At 45.8% G+C, this 27,282-nt stretch overlaps 1 protein-coding gene across 1 annotated transcript in view; it reads right to left on the bottom strand.

Annotated features, from left to right (window-relative positions):
* Positions 1 to 471: 471 nt before the first annotated feature.
* LOC128831969 (maestro heat-like repeat-containing protein family member 2B) overlaps positions 472 to 27,282 on the bottom strand; it is a 32,572-nt gene continuing 5,761 nt past the window's right edge. Inside the window, exons 7-31 of the mRNA XM_054018957.1 lie at positions 26,859 to 26,966; positions 26,376 to 26,495; positions 26,001 to 26,123; positions 23,922 to 24,074; positions 23,093 to 23,119; positions 22,645 to 22,767; positions 22,164 to 22,243; positions 21,544 to 21,679; positions 21,279 to 21,374; positions 20,291 to 20,395; positions 15,760 to 15,883; positions 14,067 to 14,176; positions 13,242 to 13,394; positions 11,935 to 12,089; positions 9,983 to 10,145; positions 9,341 to 9,534; positions 8,500 to 8,637; positions 8,181 to 8,292; positions 6,312 to 6,458; positions 4,866 to 5,048; positions 3,802 to 3,957; positions 3,165 to 3,299; positions 2,789 to 2,891; positions 1,385 to 1,450; positions 472 to 569 (exon numbers count right to left, since the gene is read on the bottom strand). Of these exons, the coding sequence (XP_053874932.1) occupies positions 472 to 569; positions 1,385 to 1,450; positions 2,789 to 2,891; positions 3,165 to 3,299; positions 3,802 to 3,957; positions 4,866 to 5,048; positions 6,312 to 6,458; positions 8,181 to 8,292; positions 8,500 to 8,637; positions 9,341 to 9,534; positions 9,983 to 10,145; positions 11,935 to 12,089; positions 13,242 to 13,394; positions 14,067 to 14,176; positions 15,760 to 15,883; positions 20,291 to 20,395; positions 21,279 to 21,374; positions 21,544 to 21,679; positions 22,164 to 22,243; positions 22,645 to 22,767; positions 23,093 to 23,119; positions 23,922 to 24,074; positions 26,001 to 26,123; positions 26,376 to 26,495; positions 26,859 to 26,966 (3,108 nt within the window). The remainder of the gene's footprint in view (positions 570 to 1,384; positions 1,451 to 2,788; positions 2,892 to 3,164; positions 3,300 to 3,801; positions 3,958 to 4,865; positions 5,049 to 6,311; positions 6,459 to 8,180; positions 8,293 to 8,499; positions 8,638 to 9,340; positions 9,535 to 9,982; positions 10,146 to 11,934; positions 12,090 to 13,241; positions 13,395 to 14,066; positions 14,177 to 15,759; positions 15,884 to 20,290; positions 20,396 to 21,278; positions 21,375 to 21,543; positions 21,680 to 22,163; positions 22,244 to 22,644; positions 22,768 to 23,092; positions 23,120 to 23,921; positions 24,075 to 26,000; positions 26,124 to 26,375; positions 26,496 to 26,858; positions 26,967 to 27,282) is intronic.

Below are 27,282 nucleotides of genomic sequence, written 5' to 3'. Positions count from 1 at the left end.
GGTAGAGGGCGGTGGCAGGAGTTCTTAGAAGGGTCACACAAACCATTTCCAGACAGGTCACCCTGCCCCGAAACTCCCCTTGATTGGTCAAATCTTCTCTCGGGGCGTTCCTATCAGAGTGAAACCCATCCTGATTGGTAGAGGACAGTGGGAGGAGTTCTTAGAGGGGTCACATGAACCATTTCCAGACAGGGCACCCTGCCCTGGAACTCCCCCAGTTGGTCAAATCTCCTCTCGAGGTGGTCCCCAGTTGCGGAAACCCCTCCTGATTGGTAGAGGGTAGTGGGAGGAGTTCTTAGAGGGGCCACATGACATCTTGCTTCTGGTTATGTGTCCGCCTTGACCCCAGAAGTAATACCCCATGGATGTGGGACTTCTGGTGACGGGTGGGCAAGGGGTGGGTTAACATTTGATTGACAGTAGGGCCCTTATACTACTGGAGCGCCTTCTTCTGTTTGTCTTCGTTCCGCTTCATTCCCCAATCACTCGGCCAGAACAGATGTCACTTATAATCTCAGTTGCCACCAGCTGGACTGTGGGACTTGGGTCTTTCTGTAGGACCTGGAGAGCTGAAATTACAGAGGACAACACGTTAGTGAACAGACTGTCAAATCACAGCTAAGTGTGATCACAGAACCTTGAACTACCCGAGCAGAATGATCACATGGAAAAATGTGAGACTGGGCTCAGTCCTTCTAATGGGATGGAAAATACATGAGAGATGAATATGCCCCACTTTTCATAGAGTCACCTCTGCCTGAAATAGCTGGATACCACACTACAGCAGCTCTCCAATACAAACAAAGCTTTAGGTTCCTCCACTGGGTCCCTTCCATGCTCTCAACTAGGGGGAGACCCTGACTCTACCAGAAAGTCATCCACTCTGCTGTAAATGGAAGAAGGCCCATTGTTTCAATAGCTTCCACTTTTAAGTTTATTTTCCATCTCTATTCAGGACACACTGCCTGAGCGCAAATAAACCTGGAGTTTAACAGAGGCCAGGTCCAAGCTGGTTTATGCAGGATACAGGGCACCTACTGGAAGAAAAAATGCTGGTGGGAAATTTGAGCTAGCAGAAAGTGGCGACAACTTCTTCTCACCTGGGGAGTCCACAGAGAGCCAATAAAGCCCAAAGAGTGGATAGCACTGGCTGTGGAGGGGGCATTGCCGGGACAACCAGGAGATGTACTGACTCATATCACACCTTCTGCAGCTTCCCCCTTTAGGGAAAATTAAAGCGGACTTTCTACTGGGCAAGAGTGAATTTGTCCTTTGCTGTGTGGCTGATGCACTTTGCACCAGTGGTATCGGTTACTGCTGCTTGCCAGCTAAATTCCTTTAGAACTCACTAATGAACAGGACTTCAGCTGTATTTATTACTTACACATCAGCAGATATTCCAGGTCCAGCCATTCCATACGCTGCCTGGCTGTGTGTTCCAGGATGATGCCTAAATACACAAGGTAAAATAAATAACATCAATAATAATAAAACCTTCCCTTGTTGAGTGCAAAGTGATATTAGCAGCCCCTAGACAGGTCTTTGGCATCTCCTACTGTGGGCCTAAGGGTGAGCTGTGGGCAAGAGGATGCTAGAGCAGTTTAGAGTCCACACTGAAGAGAATGAGAGAGACAGTTTTTAAAAAGAATGTTTCCATAAAACCCATTTGCTTGAAACAGTCTGTGTTCCTCTTGCCACTGCTGTCAGTTATTGGAGACATACTAAGATAGTGTCTTGGTCTAGTGGTCTGAGCAAAGGACTGGGGCCAGGAATAAGTGAGTTCTAAGCAGGGATCTCACAAGGTGACTGATAGGTGAGACGTAGGCCACAATGCCTGCCTGTCTCACATGGGTGTGCTAGGGTGAAGAGGGCACAGGGCCAAAGAGGAGGAACCTAATGCTTCCTTGACAAGGTGGTGTGGCCAGGAACCTGAACCAGCAGGCACTATGGGGAGGTGGGCTGCATGCCTCCCAATGATGAAGTAGCAGTGAGGAGCACTGAACAACACTGTGGGTAGGTCTGCACTTTGATCTAGGGGTGTCACTCCCAGTTCAATGGGACAGGCCCACACTGGCTCTGACAGTGATAGCATGCTAACATTAGAATGTAGCTAAGGCAGCACGAGCAGTGGGAGGAGCTAGCCACCTTAAGAATAGACTTTAGGGTTTGGATGGGATCATACTTGGGGTGGTTAAACCTCCTGCTGCTCCCGCCATCGCAACTACTCTCTATTTCTAGCACGCAGGACTACCCTGTTTCCCCGAAAATAAGACAGTGTCTTATATTAATTTTTGCTCCCAAAGATGCGCTAGGTCTTATTTTCAGGGGATGTCTTATTTTTCAGAAATGAAAAATGCCTTATTATCGGTGGATGCCTTATTATCGGGGAGGTCTTATTATCGGGGGGATGCCTTATATTACAACGAGAGGCAAAACTGTAAGTAGGCCTTATTTTCGGAGGATGTCTTATTTTCGGGGAAACAGGGTAGTGCGGGTACGTCTCATCAAGCTGGGAATTATACACCCAGCTCAAAGTGTAGTCATGCCCTACATGACAATGTCCCTGCCTCTACTACTAAATGACTGTACCGTGCTTTCCCTGCAATGATCCTGAAGCACTTGATAGCAACTAATCCACCACACTGAGAGGTGGGGATATTAACATCTCCATCTATGGATGGGAAGCTGAGGCACAGAGAGATTAATGGCAGCTCAGCACTGCACAGTGGGATTGTTTCTGTCTCCCTCAATGGAAATACCAAAAGGGACACTGGGCATCATCTCTCACCAGCTAAGTTGGCTGCAACTGCCCGGATCTCTTCCCAGCTGCTATAGAAGTATGTGATGGTGGTTTGGTACAATTTCTCCAGCAGCTCTGCATTCTCTTTGGCCTAGAGGAAATCAGGGACACATGAGCTCTCTCTGGCTAGAAGTGCCCTTTGACTGCCAGCACATGCTTTTACGAACCACAGGTAAATAAGATAGAGAACAGGTGGCTGGGTAGAAGTGGGAACAATGGGAATCTGTGGCAGATTTACATTTCCCATCACCCTCAGTCATATATCCCACTCTTACAGTTATTTACATCATCCATCACACATCCCCCCCCACCTCTACACCACCACTCCAGTCAATAATCTCAGACAGTTCAACAGCTCACTCACAAGGTATCTGCAAATGTCCACCTGGAGCTCTTCAGGCTTCAGCTCGGCTGTGCCACCAAGGTGCTCATTAATTGCACTTTGGAGTCTCTTCTGTCCCAAAAACGGTAAACAGAGGTGAAACGTAGCTCTGCATTCCTGAAAAAGAGTGTCACACCATTGAATTGTTCCCTACCGAGTGCTATGTTCATTCAAAGGGAACTCATCTGCGTGCCTGCTCATCTATTCCAGGATCAAAAAAAGGGATTCATCTGGATGTAATTGGCAGAAAACATGCAGGAATGACTAATAGACGGGAGAGCTTCAACTGAAACCTGGAGATAGCATCAATGTCTTTTGGGAACAGATATACCGATGAAAGCTGCTACACCAGGCATAGCTGTGGTCTCTCTGTTCTGGGGAGGCAGGGGCCTGGGGTGCAGAGACAGACAGGAACAGAGACCTGTCGGGGTCAGACCCATGACCTCTCCTGGATTCTGGTGAGGCAGCCATGGACCAACCTGGCTGGAACTGACTCAGCAGGAGGGCAATGAACTGAGGGGAGAATTTGGGCCTCCACAGCAGGCAGGAATAGCAGAGCTCCCCTGGCATTGGGAGGAAGATTCCTTTCGCTTAGTAAATAAGTCACTGTCGGTCTTACCATTGAAATCTCAGGGTTTGGGTCTTGCAGGTGCAGCAGAAGTGTGACCCAGCTCTTTTTAACCTGGTCGGCGAAATAGGTCTTCCATTTTCTCTTTGTCAGCCGGGCCAGGATGCCAAATAGGACAAAGGCCATTGAGCGAAGAGCATCATCCTCCTACAGCCAAGAAAGCCCCGCAAGTTAGTAATTAAGAGACAATCACATCATACACTTTGCACAGCCATCTCTTCTACGTTAAAGTAGAGTGATTCCAACTACAGCTAGTTGAAAAACGGTAATTAACCAATTTTTTGTTCGAATTTGCTGATTCATCAAAATATTTTAGAGACCGTTCAGTTTTGATGAAATTCCTCCGGAAGCCAGGTAGGGGTCCTTAGAAACTTGCCTGGTGTCTTTCCAGTGCACCCATCCAGCTCTGTGGCAGCCAATCTAGCAGGCTGATTGGGATCATGGGCTTCCAGGCCCCCAGCTTCTGGGACCCTGGGAGTCCTGGCTCTCAAATTTGCAACTCCCTGGCACCTCTAGCTCCCAGAGTTTCCTGGGTTCCCAGCACCGGGATAGTCTGAGAGCAGACTGCCCTGGGCCAAGGCTTCCAATAGAGCTAGGTTGAGAATAGTAATTCTATTTCACAAAGAGTTTTGAACTTTGGGGAGAGGGGTTCCCACAAATAGGAACAAAACCCAAATTTGAAATCTCTAAATTCTGTGCAAAACGGAATTATCATTCCAACCCTCTCACATAAAAATGGTATAGAACAAGCCCAACACTCTCTATTGTACTCTGTAACCCCCATTTCATGGTTATCTAGCTATCTAATCTAGTATTCAGATTTTCTTTGAGGTTCTCAGTGGCAATAAAGAAGAATAGACGGGTGAGACTGTGGGAGCAGGGATGTCATCCCCATCCTCCTAATGTTCTCCTCCTCCGTAAAACACCTCTCTTCCCTGGGGCCTAAAATCTTTTCACTCCGACATGAGCAATGCCCAGGGAGTCCACATCATGCATTGTAAATGGAGTCTAATCAAGATCGGTTGAACTGGGGTTGGAGAGATCTGTTCACATACATCGTCAAAGTAGGTCCGGATCTGTTGGGTGAGGTCTTTGAAGGAAGAACCTATGTCCTTCTCTTTCAGCTCCTTCAGGACTTTGGCCAGTGCTTTCATGCTCTCGCCAATGACTTCCGAACTGAAAATGTCATGTAAGGCCCCGATCAGTATGTCCAGAAGAAACTTCTTGTGCTTTTTCACCTGTACAAACATATGACATTAAAGAACACTTATCACTGATCACACTTCTAATAAGTTTTCTTTAGCAATTATGAAGCTGTGAGAATTTCATCAACCCCGTCTCCCCCCAGAGACCTATAGCTATATTTCAGACCAGGTGCTAGCTACAATGAGCCCAACTTGGTACCATAATACACCTGTGTAATTCTATTATTAGATTCCTAGTTACTTAGATTCCAAGGCCAAAAGGGACCATTGCGATTATCCGGTCTGACCTCCTACATAACATAGAACTTCCCCAAAATAGTCTCTGTTTGAACTAGAGTGTATCTTTTAGAAAAACATCCAATCTTGATGTTAAAATTGCTAGGGACAGAGAATCCACCACAACCTTTGGTAAATTGTTCCAATGGTTAATTAAAATTACCATGAAAAAAGTATGCCTTATTTCCAGTCTGAATTAGCCTAGCTTCATTTTTCCCCATTGAATCTTGTTATACCTTTGTTTGCTAATGTGAAGAACCCATTATCAAAATGTATTCCCCATGTGAGTAGTTATAGACTGTCCTCAAGTCACTCCTTAACCTTCTGTTTGTAAAGCTAAATAGATTGAGCTCCTTGAGTCTATCACTAAAGGGATATTTTCCAATCCTTGCGACTCTTCTCTGAATCCTCTCTAATTTATCAGCATCCTTCTTGAACTGTGGACACCTGATCTGGACACAGTATTCCAGCAGTGCTCACATGAGTGCCATAGTCAGAGGGAAAATAACTTCTTTACTCTTCTTCAAGATTCCTCTGTTTATACCTCCAAGGATCATTTCAGCCCTTTTGGCCACAACTTCGTATTGGGAGCTTATGTTCAACTGATTATCTGCCATGACTCAAGTTTTTTTCAGCATCATTGCTTCCTGCGATAGAGTCTCTCATCCTGTAAGTATGGCCTGCACTTTTTGTTCCCAGATGTATACATTTACATATGGTCATATTAAAGTGCTCATTGTTGACTTATGCCCAGCTTACCAAAGAAGTGGGCTGTAGTCCACGAAAGCTTATGCTCTAATAAATTTGTTAGTCTCTAAGGTGCCACAAGTACTCCTGTTCTTCTTTTTGCAGCTTACCAAAGGATCCAGCTTGCTCTATGTTTACTGCAAAGAGGTTACTAGGGTATGTGAGAGAGCAGAATTTGGCCTAGTGCATTTTGTGCAGCCTCTGGAAACTCTGAACAACTCTCTCTCTTGGTTTCTCTAGTTATGCTGCATTCTATTCAGTAATCTCTCTTACCTTCTCAGGTGCCCCATAGACTAAATTTCCCAGGCCTCTCACTGCCATCTGGCGGACAATGCTGTTCCTATCCTGGGACCTTTCTTCCAAGATGCTCAAGACAGACTTAAGGAACTTCTTCTCCCTGAGCATGGGGTCACTCATTAGCTGAAATAAAATCAACATGTCCATTAGCCCCAATATGATCATTAAGATTGGGAATATAATTTGAGCAGACATGGAATACACTAAAAACAACAAGGAGTCCTCCTACAGCCACAGTCTTGTGGATACAGACTAATATGGCTCCCCCTCTGACACTTGGCACATAAGACACTGTAACTTTATTATTCCACACAAATGAGAAATGTCTTAAAACATGGAGCTTTCCTTTTGGGCACTACAATAGGGATCCACTCACCTCTTGAGAGCCTCTTAGTGGCTGGGTCTGGTACCACAGTCCTCTTCTCACCCCTGGCATACCCTGCCAGCTGACCTCAGTGAGTCTTCTGTGGCTCAGGCCTCTGGCTGCGTCCCAAAATCCAAATGAACCCCTTCTGGGGTAGTCAAGAACAATCCCATTGCCCTCACTAGGGTCTCCAGCCCCAACTCTGGGTCCTTGAAATTCTGCCCTTTATTCAAGCTCTCCATAAGCAGTGTCCCCTCTGTGGGGCTTATGCCACTGTAGATGGTGGGGGAACCAGGGCCTGCCCATAACTCTGGGTTCCAAACCATGGACCCTGGAAACAGTAGCTAGGCACTGCTTGATTTCAGTTCATTTTTGCTTCTTCCTTCCGGCCACTTTTAGCTTCACCCTCACCTCCGGGTTAAAGTTCTTAGGGACCCTCTTCCTGCAAATCCAGCTTAAGCAAATGCTGCCAGAATCAAACTCTGGCTGCCAGAATCAAACTCTGGCTATCCCCTGAATTTCTGTGGCCAGAGAGCAGCCCCCTTTCTTGCCCCTCCAGGTCCTGCCAGGAACTGACCTGCTAAGGCCCTGCAGCTCCTTTGAGCTGAGCCTGATGGGCTCTGATTGGCTGCTTTCATGAGGCCTCTCTGGTCAGACCCAGATTTGTGGCTGTTTTCCTGGGGCAGGGTGTAGTAGGACCACCGGGCCTATTGTAAGGGGCCTCAAAGCCCAGGTACAGCCCGTCACAGGCACAGATCAATCGTTTTTCTTAGAACCAGATGAGCCCCTAAGATAGCTGCTTAGCATAAGTGGGAAATATGATGCCGATGTTAGAGGAAGGCTGTGGAAAGGGGGGATGGTCCAGCTGCTATCACACTAGCTCAGGACTTAGGAGACCCAGGTTCAATTTCCTGCTCCCTCAAAGACCTTGGGCAAGTCACTTAGCCCTTCTGTGCATCAGCTCCCTGCCTGTAAAATAGGAATCATTGTGCTTCCCTACCTCCCAGGAGTGTCGTGAGGATACAGACATTAAAGAGTTTTGAGGTACTCAGATACTACAGTAATGAGAACCTAAGATAGATGTGAATGTATTTGTATGTTGCTTGTTTTATAGTATTAGGACACTAGGTTCATTCAGAAGTTCTGCTGAGCTAAACCAAGATCAGGAGCTGTTGGTTAGTATCAGCACTAGGACTTGGCAGAAGAGGTCCAGGAATTCAAATTCTCTCTGTATCTCTCTCAGCCAGCACCAGTGGTTGTGTAGCTAGCATAGGCAATGACAGCAATAAAAATATCAGAGAGAGAATGACTCAGAAAGGTGTAATGAAATTCCTTGTGAGGTTTCCATATAAAGGAGGACCCATTCTACTATCTAAAATGACAATTACTCCTATGAACTGAACTGTACAACTCCCGAAAGAAAGGCAAACATGAGACAACAGTCTAATGGTGACACTGCTCTTCAGAACCCTGTGTCTTACCTGGGCAAGGAAAGCTGTGCTGGTGACTCGGAGGTTTTCTGTTGGGGAATTCACCCAGGGGAGGAGGCTCTGTAAGATCTCAGGTGTTACTAGTTCAGATCTTAGCAGAATACTGGAAGACAAAATAAACCGCTTATGGGGTAGATTGCACACTTCAAAAACTCAGCTGCTCTGAGCATACAGCTCTGATATCTATGAATGGGAGCTGTGGGTTTCCACCCAGGGCACCCCCACAAAGCTATAAACTGGAGGTTCCCTCTCAGCCACTCTATTTGCTACTGATTCCCAAGGATAAAATCATGCCTCCTAGATCTCTTACCTCACCAGCAGACACACTCCCTCATGGTGAGTCTTGGGGTTTTCAAGCAGACTCTGTGTTCTCTGCTCCCTGAGCACTCTCCCCAGTCTCTCATTCCCAGCTTTGAAAAGCACAGCCTCTAATGCTTTGATAGAAAGCCTGGGGAAAGAGAGGCACAGAACTGCAGCAATCAGTAGGAAGGTGCAGCCTGAACAGAGTCAGGAAGCCCCAGTTACTTGTCAGGTCTGCTGTTCATCGACAGGTCATCCATTGGCAATATCCTGGACACCAGTGTCCCTGGAAGGACTTGATGCCGGGAGGTAAGTTTCAGTCTCATACGTCTCATAGGACTAGTTTTGCTAGGGACAAAATTTTGCAGTCATTTTTTCCTTTCTCCAAGGAGTCTGGGCACTAGCAGAGTCCAATGATATGGAAAAGATACATGATCAGGACCCAAACACTGGGGACATAGAGTGTGGTGATCAGTAATGGACATTTTGGGGTCATATCTCCAGATAGGATGTGACAGAGTGCTGAGGGTTTGCACTTGAGTCAGCACTCTGGTCACTATTAGTACTAATTTGGTTCCTCACAGAAGGCCTAATTGGACAGAGGTGTACCTGATTACAAGGTCTGATTGGGGCTAGCGAGTCAAGGAACCAATCATTCCATTAACAGGGAAACTGTATAAAAGGACATGGGCAGGAGCTCTTTGAGGGGAACAGACAGAGAAAGAAACTTGCGTGACCAGATGCCCCGATATTTGGGGCTTTATCTTATACGGGTAACCCAGGGAACTCCTGGGGAGTGTCACACAACTCTATTGGAATTCTCTTTGTTTCTCTCCCTTCCTTCTAATTACCGGCAAGGGTCGCCCTCAGTATGTTGTAGGTCTTTTTGGAATTCACTCTGGCTGCTTATCCCTGGCAAAGGCATCTCTTGTCCAAGAGTTTGGCTGATCTGCTGCAGGAGAACAGGAAACAACTCTGGGAGCAGCTCCTGGACAGCTTTGCTCGACTGCAGTGCTGACACCACCTCAGAGATGGCACATGTTGCCTGAAAGGAGAGAATGGTAAAAACTGAGCTCTCTTCCCAACACCATCACACCCTCTCTCCCCTGCTGAGATCTGCTGTACTAAATTATCACTTCCGCCAGTAACTTGAATGACTGCGAGCAACTCGCTTAACTCGTGGCTCAGTTTCCCACATCTGTACAAATGTGGATGACCTACCAAGGCATGTTGTGAGTCCTAGGGAATATTTGCAAAGCACTGTGAGAAACCTGGTTCAAAGACTTTCTAATTGCCAGATGTTATTAGGTAAATCAGCCACGTACTCTAAAACTGCCGTATTTGTTCCACAGACAGCAGAGCTGGACTCAGGGAAACAGTACATCAGAGGAGAAGTGCCCACACAGCAATATTATACCACACTTCTAGCTTTGCATCAGCAGGATTGTCACAGGGCAGAGGAAAGCCTGAAAGACGTGTCTGTCTTTACTTACTGAGAGAGGTTCAGCAGCTGCCAAATCCCTGTCGATTTCAGTCTCTGAGGTGACGCGGCCTTCTTGTCTTGTTGGAGTCTTTATCTTGTCTATCAGGATCTTTAGGACTTGAGTGGCAAGCAAGGGGTCTCCCCCCAGAGATCTCCACAGCTCAGTGATGTCACTGCAATTTAACAGAAGTTACATGTGACCCCTGGACACTTTTGTGGCTCAGACTGAATACGTCATATTTAAGTAAAGACCAAATTTTCTCCTTGCCAATGATGAGAAAGTTAGGAGTACTGTCCTCCTTTAACGCTCCTCGTGTTTAAATATTGAGTTTCCAGTTACAGAACTAGGTTAAGTGACCTAGTCTTACTGCAGCCTCACCATTAATACTAGACTTCAGAAGGACAGGACACAGAGCGCCAACCTCAGTTCCTGCTTTCCCATTTTCCAGTAAATATGGAATCATGAACATGTGGCTACAAAGATCTAGGGTTTGGAAGGCAAGTTGATGAAGGAAAAGCCATATTCCTACTAACTGGTGTGATATAGCACGGCCAGAGGACAGCAGGAGAGTGATAGATGGGAGATATGTAAGCCCCAGGATGATGAGAGCCTTAGTCCCTGTAGGGGGAAGAGAGGCTGCTACAGATTAATTAGAGCACCTGAAACCAATTAAGCCAATTAGAGCACCTAAAGCCAGTCACCTGATAAACCCCCCCCTGCTTCAATCAGACAGTTGGAGGAGTTGAAGCAGAGTGGTTTGGTGTTGGAGCAGAGCGCAGTTTGGAGGAAGCAGTTTGGAGAAGTGCTGTGGCGGGCCAGAAGACCAAGACCCTAGGTAAAGGGAAACCCGGCTTGTGCAGAGCAGAGGGACTCTACAGACACAAGAGGTTGGGAGAAACTTGGCCCAAGTGGAGAGAGGGCAGGAAGCCCCACAAGCTGAAGGGCCGGAGAGGGAAGTAGCCCAGGGGAAGGAATCGCTAGTTCAAGTGGTTCACTGCTATCCCTAGAGCCCCTGGGCTGGGACCTGGAGTAGAGGGTGGGCCCAGGTCCCTCCCTCTCCACTCCCCTTTTCTGGGACACTAATGGGACAGTTGATACCCCAGTTCAGGGGTGAGAAACGGTGCCCTGCACCCCCACAAGAGGAGAAAGTGCGGGACGCAACATAATAGTGCCGGCAATTTGCCACACTGGACATACAACTATGAGACCAAATATTCGTGGCCATCCTATGTCCCCTTCACAAAGGGTGTCCCTACCCTCTGTTTGCCAGAATCTGGGACTGGGCAACAGGGGACGGATCACTTGACAATTACCTGTTCTGTTCATTCCCTCTGGGGCATGTGGCACTAGCCACTGTCGGCAGACAGGACACTGGGCTAGATGGACCTTTGGTCTGACCCAGTATGGCCGTTCTTATGGTCTTAGATTCCAGCACTGATAACTAATAACTCAGTTAGGGATCTTTAAATGAGATGATGGATCTGCTTCCAGTCCAGTTTTAAGTACCCAGGACAGCAACTCTATTCTAGCAGCCACACCCTCACTGATACCAAGCAGAGGTCTAATGATAATATTGGCTCTATTCTTTGTAATCAGCCAGGGATTTGGACTTGAAGCTGTCATGCTACCAGGAAACCAACAGCCACTGCTAATTTCCAGAGTGAGGTCAATTCAGGTGTCTAGAGAGGTAGATGTTTCCAACAATACACTCCAGTTATACCAGGAAAGATAGGTCTTTAGGATATCAAAGCAGCTATTAATTAATGGAAACAGAATGACACTTAGTTTCTCTCCGCACCCCACCTTAACGTGCTCTTGGACCTTCCTGCAGAAAGACCCAGGCTATTAACCTTTAGGAATTATCCCAAACTGTTTGCTGCTTAAATAAAGCCCTACATCTCCCAGTAAAGCTGTGGGATCCATGTTTCACCAAGATGAATGCAATAGGTAGCGGTATATACCTGTCCATCGGCAGAGGTTCGCCGAGGAGGCTGGAGATCACTGTCTCTAGGTCATGGTGAGCTAAAATGGACACTGCCTCCACCAGGAACTGCCTCAAGCCACCCTCCTGGATAGCAGGCATGTGGCTATATATTATAACCAGGATATCTGGCACCTGGAAGGAACAAAACCAGAAAGAAATGTCCCTTTTTCTCTCTCTCCATTCATTCTACAGAATCAAAACCTTTATTTAGCCATTTAGCCAGTTGCTGCTTTTTTAGAAATTCTTCACTTCAAGAAACAAATGTTCAAATATGTCTGCATAAATTTAACCCACAAAAATTGCCCACACTTGGCTATAAAAATGAACACTGACACACACATATACATACCAGGTAATTTAATGTGGTGGTGCCCAGCTATGCATGAAATAAACCAGTTGGCATGCACAAAAGAAGGCTTTGCTTGCCCACATTTTGCAGGTGTGATTTAAGCAGCCAAATCCGACCATTTGCCTGGAAGAATGTGGAGTTCATAAACAACCACAAGCACAAAATATGCAAGTGCTTTAAACACAGTGTGCAAATGCCTGGGACTATGAACAGGTGATGACCTCTCATATTCACTCCTGGCCCTTCACATCTTCAAAACGCTGTGCAAACATGGCAGTTCTGCTGTCCTGAGACCTTTCACCAGCCTTGTTAGAAGATTTGTGGAGTGCTCCTTTCATCTAGCCCTAACGCACTGGGCTCCAGAATAAGGCATATAAATAGTGGATCCCAAAGACACTATAGTTTTCTCCCTCCCTCCCCCCTTCTATTCTTAAAGGGTACGTCTACACAGCAAAAAAAAATCCCACAGCAGTGTAAAAGTGTAGCTGTTCCTGGTTGGGCTGGAGCCCAGGCTCTGAAACCTGGCCAGAGGGTGGGTCTCAGAGCCCAGGCTCCAGATTGACTGGGAATGACTACAGTGCTATTTTTATCCAGGTAGCCCTTAGCCATAGGCCTCCTAATAACGGGATGATTCCAAGTGCCAGTCATTCTGTCTTGTTGTATTTTCCCCAGAGTCTGTTTTTTCAAGCCTTTCTTGGCTGAATACTGTGGCAACAAGCTAGACAAATAAATAACCAACCATCTTCCTTTTCCCTTGGATTATCTCTGTCTACTGCGATTGATTCTGCCATTGCCTATCTTAGGGTAGGAACAGAGATGGAATCGACTCGATGTCCAAGGGGGAGAACCAGCAAGATTTTTGTTCATTACACATAAGGGCAAAGATCTAAAAGCCTAGAGTTTAGGCAGAAAACCTCTCCAGTTTCCCGTTTTACCTTGTCCAGCATGGCATCTCCACACTCCTTCAGGATGATCTTCATCCACAGTCCAGCTGCCGTGGCACAGGTGGGGCTGGCAGACAACATACCACCCAATGTGGCCTTAATAAAGTCTGTGGCCTGTTCTGAGGGAAAGTACTCACTAACAACCTGGGAACAAATCAAAAAAAGGAGAGACTGCAATGATGTCTGGCTTTTTAAAAATGGAGGCCTAATATCTCCATGAAAAGATAGATGCATCAACAAATTGTTAATTAGCCTCGTGTCTAGCGAGCCATTTGGGATTACAATTCTCTCTACAGTCTATAGACGACATTTTGGTATTCTTCACTAATGATATCAGGTTAGAGGCAAAGCCTCTGTTGCACAGTTAGCACAACATTGTACTGGATATGCAGGAGGTAAGTTTCCAGTTTCTATTCTCTGATATACACTGCATCTGTTTACAACTTATAAAATGAAGTAAAGAGAGGCATGCACACAACTATAGGCTAAGGCAAACCCACAAAGTGACAGAATGAAGACTGGGTGGTTTCTCGGCTTGATGTTCCACTAACACAGTTTTTTCTCATGGATGGCTGGATAGGTCCATGTGTGCACAGCTGTGTGCGTGTTTTCATGTGTGTGCAGCATTCTGTGGAATCTGGTTTTTACATGGCATTCAGAGCACACATCTATGAAAAGCATCTTGCTGGTTACTAGCAATGAATGCCCCGCTCCCACAGCTCACTCCAAGTACGGAAAGGCATCATGAAAGCGTAAATGTAAAATGAATAGTGCCCCGTCACTAGAACATCCGCACAAGCTTTTTGAGTCAGTTACCCGGGCCATTTTGGAAGATGCCTGAAACAGAGCCTCAGGGTCTGGAGCTGTTAGTGCTTCACGGAGACATCTCAGCTCCTCCGCCGCTGACCCCAGGTTCATGGACTGGCCTGGAGTGGAGAAAAGGAGAAAAAGTACTGTAACAATTAATGAAACTGAACCTCGATTGCATGGATATTCATACAGAAGGATCCATGTGCTATGCTGTTATCAGCATAGCGTAAAATCTTGGCCCCATCAAAGTCAATGGCAAAACTCCTGTTGACTGTAATGGAGTCGGGATTACACCCTAAATGTCTGAAAGTTAATAGCAGTGGTATGTTATTGTGAATGATACAGGATTGAACAAGCACTGTATTCAGCTTGGAGCAGCTTTCTGGGTGTGTCTGGTTTCAGTAGCCTCTCTGCTCTCAGTATTTAAATCTAATCTCATAGTCAAGTACAAGTCATGCAGATAGATCTCAGGTTCCAATGTAGAGGTGAATCCCTCCACCAAACTCTCATTGTAAAAGAGATGGGGCTGGACAAAAACTTCGGCAGGAAACCCAGGTTCATCAGTCACTTCTAAACACTGCTGGGATTTCTATCTTGTACATGCAAAGATTGGAGTCCCTTCTTCTGTTTCTGAATCACCAACACTGTTTTTTAGGACTGATTAATAATAATTGGAAATAAGGTGACCAGATGTCCTGATTTTATAGGGATAGTCCCGATTTGGGGGGTCTTTTTCTTATATAGACTCCTATTACCCCCTGTCCCGAGTTTTCATATTTGCTGTTTGGTCACCCTAATTGGAAATGGCCTTAAACAATGACCAAGCTCTTTCCCTTTACATCTAACCATTAGGTGAAAAGAATATCCTACTCTTTCACAGAGGGGAAAATGGCCTACACTTACTCCAGGAGCTTTGAATGCTCATGACAGAGGGCTGCTGGAAGAACTTTTTGTTTAAAGAATTATTCCAGGAAACCCCTCCAATACAGCCAGTGGCAGGGTAAAGAGAATGAAAATGTTTAGTACCAAGGGCTTGTCTACATGGAGATAGTCAAGAAAGCTAATCCAAATTAATTTTCAAAATGCATTAGTTAAACTTCATTAAACACCTATGGGGACACACTTATTTAGAATTAAAGGGGCCTTATTTCAGGTTAGTTTAATTCATAGATTCATAGATTCTAGGACTGGAAGGGACCTCGAGAGGTCATCGAGTCCAGTCCCCTGCCCGCATGGCAGGACCAAATACTGTCTAGACCATCCCTGATAGACATTTATCTAACCTACTCTTCAATATCTCCAGAGATGGAGATTCCACAATGTAATTCACTAAAAGTAATAAGGGCCATTTTAATTCAGAATCAGAGCATCCACACATGTGTTTAATGCCACTTTAGATTTACACCTTTAGTTCATTTGGATTAACTTTCCTTAGTGTCTCTGTGTAGACAAGCCCTAAGGAATTTAGCAGTCATCTACCTGTATGCAGACCATTTATTATTTGTACAGTTGCCAAAAGTGTGCTAGGCTCTTTACACATCATAATCTTCTCTTCTAATGAGGTATTTACAAGATGCCCACCATTCTGTTATCTAAGTGCCAACAGACAGGACAGAAAGAACTAGACAGGCAGAAAAATGGACATTACAACAGTGAAAGAAGGTGAAGAGTTACTTATACCTGCTAATGGTCTCCTCACCTTGTATACAGAGAAGGCAGCTGATACAGTCAACCACCCACTGACGGGACGTGGCCAGTGAATCACAGCTGTATGGTGCTATTAGTCCAATCAGAGATCCAAACCGATTAAAAGTTTCCCGAGTCTAATTACAAAAGAATGAAGAATGAACGTTCTCCAGCTGTACGAGACTTCACTTGCCATCCTTATTGTTGATACCAGTCAGCTCTGTGTTTTTGGGGAACCAGGGCGCAGTATCTAGCCTGTGTGACTCATGAAGGACACCCCTCACCCCCATCTCTGTTTGAACCAAAACCGATCGGAGAAAAGGCTTGCAGAGAACAATGAAGGGCATGGGGAGTCACACCTAGACCCCTCCTGACAAAGGTCACAAGATTAAGACGTCTCCATTTTTGCATACAGAATGAAGAACAGAGACAACTCCCCTAGCCTCATCTGCATGAAAGATGGGATAGGGATTAGCATCAAGAATGAGGAACGGGGAATCGCACTGAACTCTGGGACCAGAAAAGCAGGGACGCACTGCATCATGGGAATCCCTGCTCCAGATGCTAATGAACCTATGCCTGCACACACCCGGCTCAGCAATTATCAGAGCAATTCTAGTAATAAATCTTTGATTGATATCCCATAATACTGAAGCAGCCTAGTTGCCTTGTGAGCTCCCTGGAAGAAAACAACACCCATAGCCAAGAGTGATCAGCTCCTATTATCTATCCCAGGGGTCGGCAACCTTTCAGAAGTGGTGTGCCGAGTCTTCATTTATTCACTCTCATTTAAGGTTTCGCGTGCCAGTCATACATTTTAACGTTTTTAGAAGGTCTCTTTCTATAAGTCTATAATATAGAACTAAACTATTGTTGTATGTAAAGTAAATAAGGTTTTTAAAATGTTTAAGAAGTTTCATTTATAATTAAATTAAAATGTAGAGCCCCCTGGACCGGTGGCCAGGACCCAGGCAGTGTGAGTGCCACTGAAAATCAGCTCGCGTGCTGCCTTTGGCACGCGTGCCATAGGTTCCCTACCCCTGGCCTAGCCTAAAGAAAATCCTTGAGCCATCAGTTTACCCATAAACAAATCTAGTGTTCTCCCTTGAGCCATTGTATTTTCTCTACAAAACCCCCGACCTATGCCCAAGTAAGGGTTCTGATGTATAGACCCAAACTCTGCATCAGTTCCACTGGGATTCCAGCTCCTGACTGATCGTGCTGGGGGCTCTGCCTGTCTCCAGCACTCAGGACCCTGAGCTACCACCATCGCCTGGGAACCCCGACCAGTTCAAGCCTCATGGAGTGGGGGAGATCCCCCCCTCCTCTTTCTCTCTCTCTGTTTTCTTTTCTACTCAGGTATTAAACTTTAAAATGTAACTGGTATGTTGGTTTAGCTCCTTGTGTAGTTATCACTATTATTCAATAAATAACTTTTATGGTTCAGCTGGTTGCTTCTCTCTCTCTCTCTCTGAATTTTACTCTTTTGTGTTTTTAGCTTCCCGCATTTACTCTGCAGCAACACTTCTTGTACCTAAGCTAAAGATCCCTGCAGCGCCCAAAATACTGTGGGGTTTGCTCATCAAGTGTGTTACTCCCAGTACAATTGTAATGTGAAAGTGTGATAGGGACGTGTTAAACTTGGGGCACATAAGGGAGGGGCAGCTGAAAGTGCTGTTCAACCCAGCCTATTGAGACCAGGGGCACATAAGGGTACCAGCGTGAAAGTGCTGCTTAACCCAGCCCACTGAATACAGGGACATATGAGGGGATCAGCCGGGGAGTGCTGATTGACTTGCTCTGCTAGTGTGTGTGTGTGCGCGTGCGCATGTTCGTCTACTTCTAGTTATTAGCCCTGGGGAACCTAGGTCCTGCAGGATCGCTCCATTGGGAGCTCCATTGGGAGGGGACTTGTAGAAAGAAGGAGTAGAGCTCCATATGAACACACAAGTGACATAAGCAGCATATTAATAGAATTACAGAAAACTCCCCCTCCCCCAGAAGAGTAACCCTAATCAATGAGCCGACCCAAAGTGACAGGCACATCTGATAACATTGTGCCTCTGATTCCTGTACTGAACTGGGGAATGCACATTGGAAAACATAATCCCAATTGTACATACAAACGGATGGGGTCTAAATTAGCTGTTATCACTCAAGAAAGAGACCTCAGAGTCATTGTGTACAATTCTCTGAAAGCATCTGCTCAACATGCAGTCAAAAACCATAACAACATGTTAGGAACCATTAGGAAAGGGATCGATAATAAGACAGTAAATATCATTATGCCACTGTATAAATCTACAGTACCCCCACACCTTGAATACTGTGTGCAGTTTTGGTCATCTCATCTCAAAAAAGATAGGTTAGAATTGGAAGAAATCCAGAGAAGAGCAACAAAAATGATTAGGCGTATGGGACAACTTCTCGTACAAGGAGAGATTAAAAAGACAGGGACTTTTCAGCTTGGAAAAGAGACGACTAAGAGGGAACATGATAGAGAACTATAAAATCATGACTGGTGTAGAGAAAGTCAATAAGGAAGCGTTATTTAGCCCTTCACATAACACAGGAACAAGGGGTCACCCAATGAAATTAATAGGCAGCAGGTTTAAAACAAACCAAAGGAAGCATTTCTTCACACAATGCAGTCAACCTGTGGAACTCCTTGCCAGGGAGATGTTGTGAAGGCCAAAAGTATAACTGGGTTCAAAAAAGAATTAGAGGAGTTCACGGAGGATAGGTCCATCAATGGCTATTAGCAAACATGGTCAGGGACGCAACCCCATGAGCTGTGTGTCTCTAAACCTCTGACTGCCAGAAGCTGGGGCTGGGACTGTCCAACAGGGGATGGTTCACTTGACAATTGCCTTGTTCTGTTCATTCCCTCTGAAGCATCTGGCACCCACCACTGTCAGAAGACAGGATACTGGGCTAGATGAACCATTCTCCTGGGGGATCCAGGATAGCCACGCTTCTGTTTTATGTTCTTAGCTGATTAAATAGAAATTCACCTTTAGCATCCGGGGAGCATAAGAACCAAGAATGCATTTGTGACACTGGCAGACCAGTCAACCTGTGTATGACCCATAATAACTTAACAAGAGGCGCTTCTACTGTATCAAGACAGTTCACTTACATGTGAATTTCAAAGAGATGTATTAGACTAGCAATCATCAACCTATTCCAAAATGAACAATAGAGGCTACGTGTATTTGTCTGTGTTTATCTATACCCGGTTAGAAGTTTCACAATGTAACCAAATTAGCTTTTAGATGCTAATTCCCTTTCATGTCTTAATTGCCTTAGTTATGTATGCAAGGTGTTCAGTTAACCTTAAAATCAAAGATGTAAGACACTCCAGGAAACCAATCATTTCTACATTATCTTCAGCTTAACTATCTGTGTTATAATGGAAGAACGGCTAATTACCTTATGTGAAGGAATGTAACTAGTTGACTGTGTTAATAGAATGAGAATAGAAGATTATCTTCAAAGCAAAGTACAACAGGTGATCTGCACTGGGGGAAGGTCCTTCTGTGACAATTTCTGTGAGGTCGGCTTGTCAGCCTGCTAGAATAGCTATAAAAGAGAAGGCTCGGGCCTGAGCCTATCATAGGACAGAGATTTTCCAAATAATCATTTGGAATAACCTGGAAAGTGCATGGAAAAACTAACAGACTTTACATCTAAGCTGCCTTTGGATTCTGATCCGTTGGGATGATTCCAGAGAGACTTTTACAAACCAGCAGTTTATTCCATCACTGTTGTGATCTTGAACTATGAACATTGAAAGTCACTTGTATGGATATTGATCATTTAACCATTTGTAACTCTCTTCTTTCTTTTAACAATAAATCTTAGATTTAGTTATTAAGGACTGGCTGACAGCATGATATTTGGGAAAGACCTGAGATTCATATTGACCTGGGGATAAGTATCTGGTCCTTTATGATCAGTGAACCTCACATATGGTGAGCCAGGTTTTCAGTAACCCCTCACTATATTAGACATAGAATATCAGGGTTGGAAGGGACCTGAGGAGGTCATCTAGTCTAACCGCGTGCTCAAAGCAGGACCAATCCCCAGAGAGATTTTGACCCCACTTCCCTAAATGGACTCCTTAAGGATTGAACTCACAACGCTGGGTTTAGCAGGCCACTGCTCAAACCACTGAGCTATCCCTCCCCCTTCTTCCAAGACATGGATGTTTAGATGGGAGCCAAGGTCTGGACTGCCAAAAGGGGACTGCGTTTGGCATCTTGTTAACTAGGGTGGGAGCTCTTCTGTTGTTGACTTGATGAATCTAATTAGAGAATAAGCCATCAGTTTGGGGGATTGTCTGCCCTCTACTTCTTGCAGTCTGCCCGGAGTGTGGTCACAGCATTGTTGTGTAAACCTCTCTCTTACGGAAGCAGGGGGAACTTAGTCACCTTGAGATCCCAGCTGCTGCCCTGGAAGAGTTTGTCATGCATTTGCGTTGAGTGTCAGATCTGATATAAGCAGGGAAGTCAGCTCAAGGAAGAGTAAGAGGCTATACTCACTGTGCTATTAACTGCCTCTTGATAGGCAGTCAGCAGCTGGGTGCTGGCCTGCAAGGCCCTTTCTCTCTCCCACTCCTTCTCTGAACTGAACCATGTCGCTAGTAGCTGTTGGTAGAGCAGGGGAATGGACAGAGTTAGTACCAGAAAATCCCCCCCAGAAGTTCCTCTTCAACAGGTTTAATTGTCACTAAAATCCCTCTCCAAAGCATCTGACCTCGGTGTAGCAAAGGAATCACATGTCTAATGGAAGAGCCCCTTAGACATACAAGTCCCAGGGACCAGATTCACCTCTGGTGATTGAAGCCAAAGGGGTTACATGAGAGATGACTCTGGGCCCGTGTATGTGATGTCTGCTGTAGACTGTCTGATGGGAGCTGTCTAGCACATTGCATGCTGTTTGATGTCTGCTGCTGTGGTCTGTTTCCTGGGCAACTTCTCCCACGTCGAGTGGCAAAATGACAGAGAGGAGCATTTCTTTTTATTCATTTGAATAAGAGCAGAGAAGTCCCCCCCGCCCAGCTCCTTTTATAACTTCATTTTTAGACTGAAGGTGCATCAAACTCCCCACCCCTCAGCTCTTCAAGATATTCTGTTCATGTCTGAGGAACAGGAAGTCTCCTCTGAATGAGTTTCCATACACAGGGCTTAACTCAATAGTAATGAATTCCTCTTAGAAGAAGAGATCAGTTTCAACCGGTTCTCTTGGATTTGGCTACTGCAGTGGTGATTTTCTTGCCGGTCCAAGTAGTGTCAACTCCAGTGTAAGAACTCGATCCCAATCCAGCCCTGGCATAAAATGGCATAGCTGCCGTGGATTTCAATGGGGCACATGCTCACTTATCACAAGGAGGAATGTAGTGCTTTCTCCCTAAAATTAACTCCGTTGTGGAAAATTCCTCCACAACTGAAGCTTGACCCCCTAAATCTCTGACTCTTCCCTGCTGTAACACAAGAAACAATCTCCACCGCGGTTCAATGGTCTACTCACTTCAAACATTTCCTGGAACCAGTCTGCGGTTGGTTCTTCCTCCAGCAAAGTCTTCATTAGCTTGCCAAGGGCTTCCAAGGACCCTACGTACAGTGACTGAAACCAGAAGAGAAGGAGTGAGGCTCATCACAGATCATTTGTGTGTGTGGGCCGGGGAAAGCTAACCATAACCTTGCCAGGGAGGCCATGTGTGACTGCCATCAGCCAGTGCCTGCTGGGCAGAAATACCAGTGGATGGTGCCAGAGGAGAACTGTTGTCACGTACATGTATATGCAGAGCATCCTTCGCTGTCTCGCCTTCCTCTTTTGTCTCCTCCAAGGGAGGAAGGGGAAATAAACTTTTGAAACATTGATCAAGGAGCTCACGGTTTTCCTCCAAGGTCAAAGATGGTTTGAGTTTGCTGGCAGAAGAAAGAGAGAAAAGTCATGCATTAGACTCAGTACCACCTCCAAGTAAAAGAGTGGGTCCAATGGCTAGAGAGTGCCCCAGTCTAGAACCCCAAATGCAAACAACCCTTCACTTTGCAGCTGAGCACCTCTTTGCACCTCCATTAAGTATTGGCTTATCTAGAAGTAAAGCTAAAGCTTCAAGTCCCCTTTTTAGAGAAACCCACAAGCTTCCTTCCCCCTGCCAGCTAGCCAGACACCTCCCTCCCCATCTGAACTCTCCTCCATTGTACTGCATGCCCCACAACCTCCAGTCTTGTGTCTTTCAAGCACAAAGCTCCAAATGGACACATTCGAACCCTCAAGAATGAAAGTTCTGCTGGTGAGCAGCAGGTGAGCCAAACCCTGCAGGCATCAGACTGCTCCCAACCTGACACTCCTGAATTAACAAATAAGAAATCATCACAGTGCCAGGAAATATGGCAGAAAATAGCCTACCTCAGATGTTCAATGGCAAGAATTGCCTTGTAGCGAACTGGAGATGCCAGGGAATCCAGTGGCTCCTTTTTAATGAAGTCCTGAAATGCATTAATAGGGACATAAAAATGGGAAATGGCAGAGAGGTCTTCCTCTCACACCCTGAAATAGGGCCATATGCCAGCCCTGTAATAAACAGACACTGGGCTCAGCAGACTCTCTGCCTCTGAAATGGACCGTAGGGCCATCTGCAGGCTACACGGAGGACAGAAAGACAACTCACCAGACACAAGCCATTCCTTCCCGTTACAGCCCACAATATGTCAGCATCCCTGCCGAGCTCAGAGTGGACCCAGCATTCGGGTGCCATGCAGGTAGCTCATGAGACTGCAGTAGTACAGTCACAGCCAATGGATAAAATAACATCTCCCTGGAAAACCAGTCTTATTGCATTACAACAAACTCCTTTGTACTTCAGTCCTCAAAGCTCCTCATCACTCACCAGCATGTAGCCAAGGAGCTCCTGTTTGTAAGAGAATTCGAACTCCTGGGAGTCTCTGGTCTCCAAGATGGCACAGCTAATCTCCGTGACATTCTGGACGAGGGTTAATTTTAGGTACATGTCCTACATAATCCAGAAGGAGAAACAAGAGGATGTGGATGAGAAACTGAGAGAAGAACCAGAGTCCAGAAGATAAAGATCAGGAATTAAATCTACCCTCAAGAGAGAAGAGAGGTGTCCGCAGACCCCAGAAGGCAGAGGACCCCAGCTCTGCACCCACCTCAGAAGAAAAGAAAACCCAGGTTCATCAAATAAATCCAGGTCCACTTACACCAGAGCAACCAGGACTCCTGCTTGATGTAGCAAGGAAATCAAGCTCTGTGCAATTTAAACAAGCAACTTGTGTATAGAAAATGCAAGACCTGACAGCAGATTATTTAGAATTTACCTTGTTCGTAACAGTGATGCCCAGCACCTGAAAAACGAAATATAAAACAGCTCTTAGCAATGTATGTCCAACATAACACACATCCTCAAAATGTCCTGGCGGGTGAATATGGAGCAGAGAGAAATCACTATTGTTAAATCTTCCAAAAGGCAGGAAATGTATCCAGAGGGGGTGTTTTGCAGAGGTCAATATCAGGGGCCACACTACATAATATTTGCATTTGTGAACTACTAGAAGATATCAGTTTGGTTCAACTGTTTTTGACAATGCCTAAGTGAGAGTCTCAGTCAGACATGGCAGAATTGAATGGCAAAGTGACGTGGAGAGGTTGCACGGAGATGAGAGTCAGTGCCAGCAGTCAGACACCTAGGAACAGAAATAAGGAGCACACAGACAAACAAGAAGACAGAAGAGGTAAGGGAAGTAGTGTGTCCAAGAAACAGAGTGACAGCAAATCAACTAAATACAAGCTAGCACTCGTCTCTCTTGGGTAGCGAAAGATAGCGCTAGATACACATACATATTAGGGGAGTTAGAGTGTTATTCTGAATAGCCTGAGTCTGACCGCGTCTGAATTACTGTGTAGCTGTGGTCTACAGAATTTCAGAAGAATATAGAGAAACTAGAGAAAATACAAAGAAGAGCAACAAAAATGATACACCATGTGACAGCTCACGCTCCGTCCATTACAGTTTTAAATTTGAGTTATGTGACAAATTATTGCTCAAAGGAGAGTTTTAGAAAATACAAGCCCTCTCTCTATAAACTCAGAGGCAATGCTATAACTTCAGGGTAATGCCCCTAACACTTATCACACAAAAGCTCTTACCTGACAACTGGCTCTGTAATGGTGAAGGATGTTCCCTGTGATGTCTGCCTCCACTCGGGAGAGAAGCTGGTCTTTTGGAGCATGGACAGCCACGTTGCTGTATGTCAGCATCAGGGTGCTGCGAGTCTTGCCTCTTTTCCCACGGTGGTAGTCCTAGACAATCAGAAACGTCACTAGAGACAAGTTCTTCTGATTCATTTTGCCTTGGAATTCTGATCTGCTGCTGACCGAGGAATTGCTCACAGCAGCAATGGCAGTTTGCACTTGCAAAGCTCTTTTCAGCCAAAGATCTCAAACCACTTGCAAACAGTATTTAAGCAATATAATAACTGTGTGAGGTAGTATCAGAGGGGTAGCCGTGTTAGTCTGAATCTGTAAAAAGCAACAGAGGGTCCTGTGGCACCTTTGAGACTAACAGAGGTACTGGGAGCATAAGCTTTCGTGGGTAAGAACCTCACTTGTCTTGCATCTGAAGAAGTGAGGTTCTTACCCACGAAAGCTTATGCTCCCAGTACCTCTGTTAGTCTCAAAGGTGCCACAGGACCCTCTGTTGCTGTGTGAAGTAGGGAGTTATTAGTATCTCCATCATTCCCACGGGTCACTCTGACACAGAGAGCCTAAAATGCTAAACATAGAGCAGTGAAGTACACGGGAGCTTAGTCGTTGACACTGGTGGGTACAAGATCAGGTGCTATATGTCTTGCCTAAGGCTGCACAGTGAGTAAATGCAGAGCCGGCAATGGAAGCCCAGAGGCCTAGTCTCCTGCTCTATCCTTTAGATCAGTGGTTTTCAACCAGGGGTACTTGTGTACCCCTGAGGGTCTGCAGAGGTCTTCCGGGGGTATATCAACTCATCTAGATATTTGCCAGTTTTAGAATCATAGAATATCAGGGTTGGAAGGGACCTCAGGACGTCATCTAGTCCAACCCCCTGCTCAAAGCAGGACCAATTCCCAACTAAATCATCCCAGCCAGGGCTTTGTCAAGCCTGACCTTAAAAACCGCTAAGGAAGGAGATTCCACCACCTCCCTAGGTAACCCATTCCAGTGCTTCACCACCCTCCTAATGAAAAAGTTTTTCCTAATATCCAACCTAAACCTCCCCCACTGCAACTTGAGACCATTGCTCCTTGTTCTGTCATCAGGTACCACTGAGAACAGCCGAGCTCCATCCTCTTTGGAACCCCCCTTCAGGTAGTTGAAAGCAGCTATCAAATCCCCCCTCATTCTTCTCTTCTGGAGACTAAACAATCCCAGTTCCCTCAGCCTCTCCTCATAAGTCATGTGCCCCAGACCCCTAATCATTTTTGTTGCCCCCTGCTGGACTCTTTCCAATTTTTCCACATCCTTCTTGTAGTGTGGGGCCCAAAACTGGACACAGTACTCCAGATGAGGCCTTACCAATGTCGAATAGAGGGGAACAATCACGTTCCTCGATCTGCTGGCAATGCCCCTACTTATACAGCCCAAAATGCCATTAGCCTTCTTGGCAACAAGAGCACACTGTTGACTCATATCCAGCTTCTTATCCACTGTAACCCCTAGGCCCTTTTCTGCAGAACTGCTGCCTAGCCATTTGGTCCCTAGTCTGTAACAGTGAATGGGATTTTTCCGTCCTAAGTGCAGGACTCTGCACTTGTCCTTGTTGAACCTCATCAGGTTTCTTTTGGCCCAATCCTCTAATTTGTCTAGGTCCCTCTGTATCCGATCCCTACCCTCCAGTGTATCTACCATCCTTTTACAACAGACTGCCTGCAGTTAAGCAGAGAGGAGCACAATCTGGAGCTGGGGTTCTCTCAAATGATTTTTATCATCTGATGTCTCATGGCTTGAGCGCCCCTCCCATGCACAATGTGTGGGAACTACATCGGTTGCTTGCATGGAAAAGACATCAGACGATAAAAATCATTTGAGAGAACCCCAGCTCCAGATTGTGCTCCTCTCTGCTTAACTGCAGGCATCACGTAGAACGCATACATTGGGGGACAATGCTAGCTGACCAGAGCAGACACTACCGCGGGGTTGCTGCCCCTGCTTTAGAGGGAGAGGAAGTTTGAGAGAAGCCCCTGGCTCCTTTACCTTCAGGCGGCCGATGAACCCAGAAATCTTAACCTTGCTCATTGCAGCCCCAAACTCCTGAAGTGCGTTCAAGGTGAGGTCCAAGTGGCTCTCAGCAGACAATGCGAGGATGGAAATGACTCCCTGTCACCCAAGAAAAATACTGGTTAGGATCGAACCAGGTGCCTGATAGACCCCACGACTCCGTTCCTTTCACCTGAAGTGGTGTAAAATGTCAGTGAGGCCTGAGACTCATGGGGAGCGGGGGCTGAGTGAAATAGCAATGAAGAGGATATGAAGCAAAATGGCGTCTGTCCCAGGCCAACTCAGAGCTGAGCCCCACAGGGAGCATTCAGGGATTCCTTGGTAAAGTGGGGAGAGGGACAGAGTCCTCACCTCTCTCTCAGGGGCTTCCGTATAATCTGTTGTCGTCAGAAATGTATTAATCTGTGATTTAACATGGACCAGGTCCTGACAAACTGCTAAGGACGTTCCTAGCGCCTTATACAGGAAACTCTGAAAGAAAGAGACCAGCCCTGAGACATCAGTAACACAACGTGCCTGTCAGTACAGACCCAGCTCAGCAACACTCAGGAAGGAACACGATAGCCAAGTCCAAGCATCCAGACCGCAGAAACATCCCAACATCTAGCCCAGCCAGAGAACCAACAATGCAGTACAGACAAGCAACCTGTCCAAGCAAATGTTGGAAGGGCAGGTGGGCGGGCGGGTGGCAAGAGAGCAGGAAACAACTAAAAACAAATTTTATATGCAGAATAAACTATAAAGTAATGAAGCCTTGAGAGAAGCCTTATGCAGCCCCCCAGTCAGAATTTCAAGGGAAATGAACTAGAAACTAAGCCTTAACAGATAACAAACCTTCTCTTTGGAGGGGCTGGCATAGCCGGCCATCTGCTGGCTCAATTCAAGGCTTATCTGGCTGCTCCAGGCACTGTCGCCTATCATCTCCAGAGATGTTCTTAGGAACTGAGTGTAAAACAAGAGTTAAAGCAGATGGTTAATTGCAAGAATTTGGGGGTTGTTGTGGGGGTTGTTTGTTTGTTTGGTGTTTTTTTTCTTCTTTGTTCTCTATTGTAAACTTTCCAATATTCAGGTGTCATGGGAAGATTATTTCCCTATTGACAACTATAAACATCAACAACCCAGACTTCCTCTGCCTGTTGTTCTTTAACCTTTACCTGATGATTCCTCTCAGTCCCCAAACCCAGATGGACAGTGAATTGGAGAATGAGATGGAGCCAAGAAATCTGACCATTGAGGAGTGATTTTATAGTGGATGGAG

The sequence above is a fragment of the Malaclemys terrapin genome, chromosome 2 (assembly GCF_027887155.1).
Source record: "Malaclemys terrapin pileata isolate rMalTer1 chromosome 2, rMalTer1.hap1, whole genome shotgun sequence".
NCBI lineage: Eukaryota > Metazoa > Chordata > Testudines > Emydidae > Malaclemys > Malaclemys terrapin.
Note: the sequence above shows the minus strand (reverse complement) of the source record. Positions and strands in the feature narration are given on the sequence as shown.